Source organism: Eimeria maxima, genomic scaffold (genome assembly GCF_000499605.1).
Source record: "Eimeria maxima Weybridge genomic scaffold, Emw_scaff64, whole genome shotgun sequence".
NCBI lineage: Eukaryota > Apicomplexa > Conoidasida > Eucoccidiorida > Eimeriidae > Eimeria > Eimeria maxima.
This window is the reverse complement of record NW_013566657.1, coordinates 49,031-60,000: the sequence shown is the minus strand read 5'-3', so window position 1 is coordinate 60,000 and position 10,970 is coordinate 49,031. Positions and strand designations below refer to the sequence as shown.

The following is a 10,970-nucleotide window of genomic DNA, read 5'->3' as shown; positions in this document are numbered from 1 at the left end:
TAAAGAAGCAGCAGAGTGTTTGCAGGTCTTTTTTGCTGCTGCTGCTGCTGTCAGCAGCAAATTAGACAAGCATATAAAAACCCTTTTTTAATTGTCTTTGGTCTTTTGCTGCTCTATTGCTGCTGCTGTTGCTGCTGCTACAGCAGCTGCTGCGGCTGCTGTAGCGATGGCCGCAGCAGTTCGGCGCAGAAGGCTGCAGCGGTGGCAGCACCATACCGATCCTTCTGCTGCTGCTGCTGCAGTTGCTGCAGTTGCTGCTCAAATAAATACTGTTTATGCGTTTTTATTTAATTGTTGGGTGTATTTACACTAAAACTAAATAATAAAACAAATATTTCTCTTTATATCTATCCCCTAGTTATTCATATGATGAGCTGCCTATACACCGCAGCAGCTCGCCGGCCTAGACTCGGCAGCAGCTGCAGCAGCGGCGGCGGCTGCAGGCCTTATTTGCGGTCTCTTGCTGCAGCAAAAAGGGGTTTATTGAACTAAAGACAATAATAATTAAGACAAAAAGAATTAAGTTGTTATAGTTAATAAATGTCTTCCTTAAGGGAGCAAAAATAGAAGAAGTTGCCTGTGGCTGTACACCCCGTCGGCTGCAGGTGCTTACACACATCAGAAAACCATTGGTCTTCTATGTCTGTTCTTGTCATTTTTATCCCTTTTTTATGAATAAATTAGGTCATTTTACTAATTAAATGAAAATTTAATTAAATTACAATTAAAAAAACCTAAACATGACACCTAATGGCGTAGACACAACCCCCGTAGCTACCTATACACCCCAATAACTTATTGTGCACAGACACTCCAGTGCCTTCCTCCACAACCAACAGCAGCGGGAGCATCTGCAGCAGCAGCAACAGCAGTACGGGGTGTCTGTACACCCCGCGCCTTAGACACGAGTTGTTGCCCTTAAAGCCCCGCAGCAATTTGCTGTTAACCTCAAGCATTGAATGCTGCTGCAGCTGCTGCTGCGCTGCAGCAACGGGTGTTGCTGCTGTTGCAGTAGTTGTTGTTGCTGCTGCTGCTATAAAAGACCGAGACAGGAAGCTATATATCTGCTTCCTTCTTGTCCTTATTATTCATCTTTTATGCTTTTTATCTTATAAAAGATTTATTTATTTATTTATTTTGCATGCAAACAGCAATAAAGAATTAATAAAAATTAAATACATTAAGTGCTAAACCCTAAACCCTAAACCCTAAGCCCTAAACTGCCAGTTTGCGCGTTAGCTGCCTCTCTCCGTCTGCTTCTACACGCTTAAAACCCTAAACCCTAAACCCTAAACCGCGAACCCTAAACCCTAAACCGCGAACCCTAAACCCTAAACCCTAAACTGCGAACCCTAAACCCTAAACCCTCCTATGAGGCTAAATGATTCTCTGCAACTAAAATATAATACTCTTTTCCTCTTTTCTTTCTGTTCTCTCTCTCTCTCTCCCTCTTTATTTCTTTTTATTCTTTTTTTTCCTCTTTTTTTATTTCTTCCTTTTTTTATGTTTTATAGTTTTTATAAATCGGCCTTAAATTCAGTTGTCAAAAAGGCAAAACGAATTCGGAACCCAAACCCTAAACCCTAAACCCTAAACCCTAAACCCTAAACCCTAGACAGTTAATTCCTCCTACATTCCCGATCTTTCCCGCGGTGCGCAGCGAATGATATCATCCACACGAATGATCTGCAACACAAACCTCAAACCCTAAACCCTAAACCCTAAAATCTAAACCCTAAAAACCCTAAACCCTAAACCCTAAAAATCCTAAACCCTAAACCCTAAACCCTGAAGAATGCTTACCATTTCTGCTGCTTCTGCAGCGAAGCATAACTGTGATAATTTACTCTTATAAGCCTCTAATACCCCTTTTTCTTTTGCATCTACTGTCCCTCCTTCTCCATCTACACAAACCCCCATGTTATGTTTACCAGCATGATGTAATGCACGTAACTCTGATACAATCTGTGCACTATCCAAACCTATACATATATGACACACAAACCCTAAACCCTAAACCCTAAACCCTAAACCCTAAAATCCAAACCCTAAACCCTAAAACCTAAACCCTAAAAACTAAACTATTGAGCACAAACACTAAAATATAAACCCTAGAACATAAACCCTTATCTTCAAAGTATAAGACACAAAACCCTTGATACTCCCCTCAGGCTGGCCAGCACAAACCCTCAAACCCTAAACCCTAAACCCTAATTACTAGATATGCAAATCCTCACCTGCGTTATCAACAATGATGGTGGGAATTTGGCGGAGGGCTCGCGCGAAACCCTCAATAGCCAAACTCTGCACAAAACCCCAAGCCCTAAACCCTAAACCCTAAACCCTAGATAGTGCTCTAGAAGTGCCCCTTAAACATAAAAAAGACAGACCCTCTCCTCACAAAAAAAAAGAAGTAATTGGGGTTTGCGGTAGGGTTTAAGGTGGCTATACTTTCCGGTTCAAAAGGGTTTACAAGGCTTTATAAGGGTTTATGAGGGTTTATGAGGGTTTAGGGTTTATTATATACCTCTTTGCCTGGTACAGTCTTAGCTAGATCGGAGACTGCTGCCTCCATGGCCATTTCTGCTGCTCCTCCTCCGCTGACGAGCAGCAGCCGCTGCTCCTGTGAGGTAAGGATTCCTTCCGCCAGTCCTTCTCCTGCTGCTGTTGCTGTTGCTGCTGCTGCTACTGCTGCTTGCCGCTGCTGCTTACGCTGCTGCTGCTCCTGCAACACTAATTGAGATAATATTGCTAATGCGTCATGGAGGGACCTCTCTGCCTCATCAAGCCCTTGCTCGCTGCTGCCCCGCAGCACGACGGTGCATGCAGCACCTGCAGCAGCAACAGTGCAGCAGCAACAGTGCAGCAGCAAACCCTAAACCCTAATATATACCATTTATTCATAAACACTAAACATACCTAATAAACCCTAATACACAAGAAACCCTCACGTACACGCAGGATAACCAACGAACCCAAACACAGCAGCAGCAGAAGCAGCAACAGCAGCAGCAGCAGCAGAAGCAGCAGCAGCAACGAACCTTCTTTGCAGCCAGAGAATCTGATGGCAGTGTCATCTCCAATGACAATTTCCTCCATCTTTGCGCAAAAGCCAAGTGGCTTCTGAAGCACAAAACCCCAAACCCTAAACCCTAAACCCTAAACCCCAAACCCTAAACCCTAAACCCTAAACCCCAAACCCTAAACCCTAAACCCTCCTATATCACATCCCGGGACCCCACGAACCGCTGATCTCCGGTTAAAACCCCAATACAAAGAAGTGAAGTCGAAACCCTAGTAAACCCTAACTCTAATAACAAACCCTAAACCCTAAACCCTAAACCCTCGATAATGGGTATAGAGTCAACGTACCTCTGATGGATCATCAAAGGTAGATAAGATTTCTGCACCTAATGCTGCTGCTAATCTCTCCATACCATCAAAGTCTGAATGTTCAATTGCTGCTACACCTGCAGCCTTAAATAATTGATCAGGATAATTGTATATTAATTGACGATTTATAAATACGTCACATTTATATGCTAATATCTTCTCTACCTATACACCATAAACATACACAATATATACAAAACCCTAAACCCTAAACCCTTATAATTCAGATAAATATAAGAAACATGCAGAGACATGCATATTGATAAGCTTGCTTGCATGCATGCACGCATGCATGCACAGAGAAAGAGGCATACACACACTTCTCAAACACCCACACACCAACGTAAACACTAAACCCTAAACCCTAAACCCTAAACCCTAATAATAATACTTACCTTTTCCTTCATTTTTTCTTTCTCTGCTAACTCTAATTGATGAACAGCCTCAAAGGAATCAACCTTAACCCTCGCGCCAAATATTTTTATTTTATCTGTATCCATAGGAGTGTTTGCCACCATTACCTGCATGCATATATAAACCCTAAACCCTAAACCCTAAACCCTAAACCCTAAATTTTGATATCTGGGTATATTACACAATCAAGGCACCAACACGTACACACACGTGAATGGACTGCCATCCTCGCCAAACCCTAAACCCTAAACCCTTGCTTACCTTGCAGTTTTCCTTGACCTTGGGTTGTCCAACACCTAAAACCACCGCAAAGAAAAAAAAGAATGTAACCGCATGCATGTATTTCCATTTTTTTGGGGTTTGCTTGCACACTACATGTATGCATGCATGCATACATGCATACTTGAATGCATGCATGCATGCATGCAAGAAAAAAAAAAAAAAAAAAAAAAAAAAAAAAAAAAAAAAAAATCTTACCGATTTTTTTTTCTAGTATAAATCCATCATCTAAGAAAGAATCCTTTAGACATCCTCCTGGTTTTTTTAAGATATGAATTAAATCTAAAGAAGCGGCATTCTCTCGTAGACGGAGGATCGCGTCTACCGCTATATTTGCAAAATGTTCCTATACATATATATAGCATAAACCCTAAACCCTAAACCCTTAGAAACCCTTAGAAACCCTTAGAAACCCTAAACCCTTAGAAACCCTAAACCCTGAAACTAGTACTAATGGCAAAGGGAAATTAGATGGTGCATATTATGTAAGCCAATGCGGCATATAAAACCCCTATAAAGAATTGCGGTGTCTAGGGTTTACGAGTAGGGTTTGGGGTGAATAGAGGAAGGGTTTATAGATTAGGGTTTAGGGTTTACTTTATCTGATGGGAGGAGTTTAGAGGAAAGGGTTGTCCTTGCAACATTAAGAAGAGCAGTACGTAAACCCTCCTCTGTTGCTACATCAAAGGCAACAGCAGCAAGCTTCTTTCTTGCTGCTGCTGCTGCTTTCCTGTATCCGCTTATGATTGTCTGCAACCCCACACAGCAGCACCACAGCAAAAAAAAGAAGGGTTTAGGGTTTAGGGTTTACTGAGGTATTCAGGCTAAGTCGCAGTGTAGTATAAATAACGTGCAAACAAACAAACCTACTAAACCCTCCACAAACCCTAAACCCTAAACCCTAACCTGTGGGTGTATATTTTTCTCTACAAGTTGCTCTGCCTCGCGCAGCAACTCTGCAGCTAACACGACGACGCCTGTTGTACCATCGCCGCAAACCATATCTTGCTGCAGCGCCAAATCTGCAGCAGCAGCAGCAGCAGCAGCAGGAGCACAAGCAGCAGCAGCAGGAGCACAAGCAGCAGCAGCAGGAGGTGGATGACAAGAAGCAACAGTGACGAAGGAGAGGAAGAAGAAATGCCTAAATCCTCAAAACCCCCGACCTGATAAACCCTAAACCCTAAACCCTCGGAGCTCAACGAATGCGGCAGCAAGAATCCATAAACCCCTTAAACCCTAAACCCTCGGGGCTCTGTGGATACAGTAAGAATCCCCCCACCCATTAAACCCTAAACCCTAAACCCTAAACCCTAACCTGCAAGAATTTTAGCAGCTGGGTTATCTAGCCAAACACTCTTGAGTATAGTAGCACCATCATTAGTTACTGTTGGTCCTTCTCTTCTTGCTGCCTCCAATTGCATAGGCTGAAGGATTTTATCTAAACCCTTAGGGCCTAGGGTTGCCTTGACCAGGTCCCCTACTGCTATTGCACCTACAAAATATTGCTAAATAAACACCAGCAGCAGCAGCAGCAGCAGCAAGAGCAACAGCAACAGCAGCAGGAGGAGAAGCAGCAGCAGCAGAAAAAACAAAGAAAAACGAATATATCCTCCCTTTTTTATTGCTATAGGTACTTCTCTTGTACATACACCCTATATACACACGACACTAGCTAGCTAAATAGCTAGCTTGTTAGGCAGCTAGCTAGCTAGCTAGCCAGCTAAATAGCTAGTTAGCTAGTTAGCTAGTTAGTAGATAGATAGCTGATGAGGATATCCGCTAACTATACAGACAGTCAAGACATTATTCAGTACACAGAGACGGGGAGCAACAGGGCACGGAGGAGACAAACCCTAAACCCTAAACCCTAAACCCTAAGAAGCTCACAAGACGCGCGGTGTCTCCCTTATCCTCCTGAGCCCCATCCTTTAGGACAGCCGGTCCCACCTCCCCTTGCTGCATCACACGCAAACGCTAAACCCTAAACCCTAAACCCTAAACCCTTAAGAAACCCTCGACCTCTCTGGTAGCCCTACACCACCAACAACACCTCCAAAACCCGCCGATCAAAACAATGGGTACAACAGCGTCAGGACTTCGCTAAACCCTAAACCCTAAACCCTAAACACTAAACCCTAAACCCTGCACCAAGTCCTCGTAGTCAAACCCCACAGGCCCCCTAGATGCCCGCAACTCTTCTGTTAGAGGCATAAGATAAAATAAAATCGTCAACAACCCTTTTAAATAAAAGAGGGGTTTAGTGCTACTACTACTCTCTCTCGGGGCTGGGTCTGAGGGTTTAGGGTTTAGGGTTTAGAGGTTGGAAGTGAAGACGCACCATCATTTTTGCGTGTGAATTGGAAAAGGAGAGAAGAAAAGAGAAGGAAACAAATTCAAGGTTTTACAAATATACCTCACAAACCCTAAACCCTAAACCCTAAACCATAAGACCCCAGACACATCATACATGCACAGCACAACGGCTGCTGTTGGTGTTGTCATACATAACCGCCGCCCCGCCTGCGGCCGCTGCAGCAGCCCCAGTTGCTGCTGCTGCATGATAAATGAGCTACAGCAATCAAATATAAGATATTCATTGAATATTAAGAGAAATTAATCTAAAAAGAAAAGAGTTATACTCGTGTTTGCCTAAAAACACGACAACAACAACCCTTCAAGCTGTGCTGACACCCCGATGGCTGCTTCGGTGGCGGCTGGTTGGTGACACAGACAGCTCTTCTTTGTGTTTGTTTTCTTTCTTATTTTGTCTATTTATTGAATATTGTTGTGAATATTATATTTTACGTTCTGAAGTCTTGAATCATCAAGTTCTTCGCCATCGTATTCGTAGTGTACGTACACCTCAGCTCGCTCGCCGCAGTACGACGCGCCGTATACAGTATTACCGCGTCGTGCGGTATACAACAGTTCCTTCTGCAGATCCTTCTTCAAAGTATTTTTATTCTTTAATTTTGTTTGTTTTCTTTTTTATATAATTAAAATAAAATGGCGGACTCAGTTGATTACTACAGCCTCGAAGGAGGCCGCAAAGTTGCCGCCGAAGAGGCGGACTTTCGCAAGGAAATCCGTCAGGGTTTCATCAGGTATGTTCAATAAGAAAGCAACAACTATAAAGAATAAAAATAATGGCAATAAATAGTACTCAATAGAATAAAAGAGGAGAAGAGAGAAGGGACTTTGAGCAGGCAGACAGAGCACCAGATCTTCATAAGCGGAGCACACACATAAACACACACGCACTAGAAAGTCTAACGACTTTTCAGGGTTTAGGGTTTAGGGTTTAGGGTTTATGGTTTGTGTATACAGGAAGGTGTACGGCATCGTAGCTCTGCAGATGCTGCTTACGACGACCGTTGCTTCTCTTCTTCTCTTTGTTCCTGGAGGTGTAGAATGGGCTAAACATAGCAGCAGTCTTGTTGTTACTCTTTCCTCAGGTACGTTATATATATAATATATAATATAATAATATAATTAATATAGTATATAATATATACACCTTATTTATCTGCATATTTACAGAGAAGAGTTATTATGTTGTACAATAGAATATTTAGTATAGATATTCACAATTAAGGGTTTATTAGGGTTTACTAGGGTTTACTAGGGTTTACTAGGGTTTAGGGTTTAGGGTTTGTGTGTGTGTGTGTGTGTGTTTTATTTTTCTGCAGTATTTATGGTTGTTTCTTCGTTAGTATTGATGTGCTCACGTGCTCGTTATATTTATCCTTATAATTATTTATTATTATTAACATTTACTATAACAGAGGCCTTATTAGTAGGTATATTATGCGCATTTTATAAGTTATCTTCTGTTGCTTTTTGCCTAGGAGGTGCATTATTAATAAGTATTTGTTTATCCTTATTTGCTTACCAGACTAAGCATGATTATACATCTTATATAGGTATATTATTTATATTAGGTATAAATTTATTTATATTAAGTATATTCTCTTTTCTTATGAATACATGGATGCAAGCTATTTATTCCTTTTTATCCCTTTTATTCTTCTCTTTTTATCTTATTATAGATACACAACTTATAATAAAAAGAGGAGATGTAAGGATAGAAGAAGATGATTATATTGTTGCTGCTGTTATGATTTATATTGATGTTATTAATATCTTTATTAGTCTACTTAGGTTATTTGGGGAAAGATCTGAATAAATATATAAATATAATTAAATATATAAATATTTATTTATTTATTTATTTATTATCTTAATATTCAGGTGTACGTGCACCTGCCGTTTATGAAGGGAAAGCAATGCATGCATATTTGCGGTCCATGGATCTGCGCATACACCACAAATTACGTTTTAATTAATTATTAATAATTGTAATTATATTATTATTATTATTATTATTATTATTATTATTATTATTCAATTATATTCTTTCTGTGTATAGGCATATAAACAGCACATATGTATTGTGCTGTTTATATGCGTTATATCTATTGGGGTGTACGTACACCTCAGCAACAACAACTTTTTCCCTTCATTAGGGACTCTTCAATTTTTTAGTAAAAAAAGAAGAAGAAAAGCCCTTATTTTCCTTATAAAGAGAGAGAGAGTAGACAGATGTAGGACCCCCCTTATAAATTGAGTTAAGAGTATTAGTAGCTTATATATGATTGTTTATTTATGCGTAAGGAACCTCTATATACACCTCAGTATACACACCAATGTACGTACACCTTAATATGCATAAACATTAGTATACACCTGCTTCGTTGCCATAGTAATAAGAATAGGCTACCTCCTTTTGCATGCATGCAGTTGTTGCATACTTGCATGAATAATATGAATAATATATACACTGTATATCTTATCCTCAGTACCATCAGCAGCAGCAGCAGCAGCAGTATTCAATTTCTGCAGCACCTTATTGTTCCCCTTATTCTTCTTTATTCCTGCTCTTTTCTCTCCTCTTATTCCTCTCACGGGGTGTATAGGCATCTCATGCTAAGGAGAGGGAAGGAATATACATATTTATATGTAGTTGTCTTTGTATATGTTTGTTACTATAAGAAGGCATAACATGTAATAAGACAATAGGGTGTTAAGGAAAGGAAAAAAAGGAGAAAAAGATTTCTTTTTATACGCCAAGAAAGGAGATAATAGCTTGCTTCTCCTTATTATGTAGGCATAGAGGGTAGGCATAGAGCATAAATGCATGCGCTAAGGGAGAGAAGAAGGTTTATAATGTGTATTCACCTCTCCTTGCTGCACGTAGTGGTGTACAAGAAAAAAGTCCAGCATACATGAATATTCAAGGGTTTCTTGCTGCATGCATGCACTAACACGCTACATAACTGTTCTGTACTCTTCCTACAGTGCAGAAGTTTAGTGTTTAGGGTTTAGTGTTTAGGGTTTAGGATGTCTATTGAGGCAAAGCAAGGGGTAATCTTAATGAGTATACAACTGTGTAAACCCTAGAGGCAATAAAAAAAGACGTCAGCTGCCTCTGCTTACCCAACAACAGGGGGAACTTTTGTCCATTCCCTTTTATCAATTTTATATATTTTTTTATCTCTTTTTTGTAGGGTTTCAAGAAGGTAATTACCCAACGTGTAAGCGAATGAATGCCCATGTTCATGATGCACTAAGGAGGGTGAGTACAACATGCGCAAGGCGCATGCAGGAGGAAAAGAAGGCGAATAATTCATAAAATCCAATTTATTATTTATTAGATAATTATTTTCAATGAAATCATTTCCTTTTTATTTACTTTGAGATGCACATAGAAGACCGGCGGTCATTGCAGACACCCGCCTAGGGGCTTGCATTGTTCCCCTGGCTCGCTCGATACGTCCGATGCAGGAAGCAAAGTTCACTTTTTTTTGTTTTCCTTTCTTGTCAAATATATAATTAACGGTGAATACGACAAATTACTTTCAATTCATTGAACACAACAGGAGAAGACACAAACAACCCTTTCGGGCGGGGTTCCCGTCCTTGGGAGTGCTTGCGCTGAGCGGGGGCGCTGCTCGCTTTGTGGGGAACGTTGTTGTACAAGTTGTGAGCTTTTCCCATCTTTTTGTTATTTAATTACATATATTACTTGTTTTATATCTAGTCTCGGTAAATCTTTTTATTTTAAGTCGTTTCAAGACCTAGTACACGGCCCTTGTCGCGGATCCGCAGTGGATGCACGTACAGACGAGCCTTGAATTTAATGATTTGCTTCTTATCCACATGAAAAGAGAAGGTTCCTTCACTTTATTCCCGTTGTAAATTATTATTTGTTTAGTTTATCCGCTGCTTCCGCCCCCTCCTTCCTAGGGAGCATTCAACCAGGCAGCACTGCTACCTGTCCTACAGTTGCAGGGGCCGCCTCTCTCCTGATCGTGTATATTTGACCCATTCATTTTCTTGCTTTTTCACATAAGAAAAAATAGATATATGTTCTTCTTTCGATTATTTTTGGGTCCTGATCTTCGCACGTGCTTTTCCCATTTGTCATCATTTGTTGTACCTGCGTTTGCCTCTCTTCTAACGCGTTTTTAACCTTTCTGTCGTAGTGATACATTATTCCCTGCTCTTGAATATATATATTCCGTAGCAGGAAGAGCAGCTAGAGCTGCAAGAACAGGCGTCGCTGCAGCAGTATTAGCAAAGCAGCAGCAACATCGCAAGACACAACAGCAGCAGAAGCCGCAGCAGCATCATCAGCAGCTACAGCAGCAGAAGCAGCTGCTTTTTTGTTAGAAGGTTCCCCATATTTTTGTGCTTTTACAAAGACGAAGGCAAAAGCAGATGCATAATGCGAGAGCCCTTACTTAGCAGGTTGGGGGGCCTGCTGATGATCGGGCTGCATATGCGACGGCTGCTGCTGCTGCTTCTGCTGCTTCAGCAGGTAC

General features: G+C 40.9%; 2 protein-coding genes across 2 annotated transcripts; one reads left to right on the top strand and one right to left on the bottom strand.

The window, feature by feature from the left end:
- Window positions 1-1,629: 1,629 nt before the first annotated feature.
- On the bottom strand, window positions 1,630-6,430 carry EMWEY_00009780 (TCP-1/cpn60 family chaperonin, putative; the record flags this gene model as incomplete). Its single annotated transcript, XM_013482493.1, has 14 exons — window positions 1,630-1,686; window positions 1,804-1,982; window positions 2,238-2,304; window positions 2,528-2,832; window positions 3,042-3,123; window positions 3,373-3,558; window positions 3,789-3,914; window positions 4,069-4,103; window positions 4,285-4,432; window positions 4,684-4,836; window positions 4,993-5,108; window positions 5,402-5,591; window positions 5,974-6,042; window positions 6,425-6,430. 14 exons carry the CDS (start codon window positions 6,428-6,430, stop codon window positions 1,630-1,632), a joined length of 1,719 nt encoding a protein of 572 aa, XP_013337947.1.
- Window positions 6,431-7,092: 662 nt separating this feature from the next.
- EMWEY_00009770 (hypothetical protein, conserved) lies at window positions 7,093-7,986 on the top strand (the record flags this gene model as incomplete). The annotated part of the gene is made up of 3 exons (XM_013482492.1): window positions 7,093-7,190; window positions 7,414-7,541; window positions 7,982-7,986. The coding sequence occupies 3 exons, from the start codon at window positions 7,093-7,095 to the stop codon at window positions 7,984-7,986; spliced, it is 231 nt and encodes a 76-aa protein (XP_013337946.1).
- Between the last annotated feature and the right edge of the window lie 2,984 nt (window positions 7,987-10,970).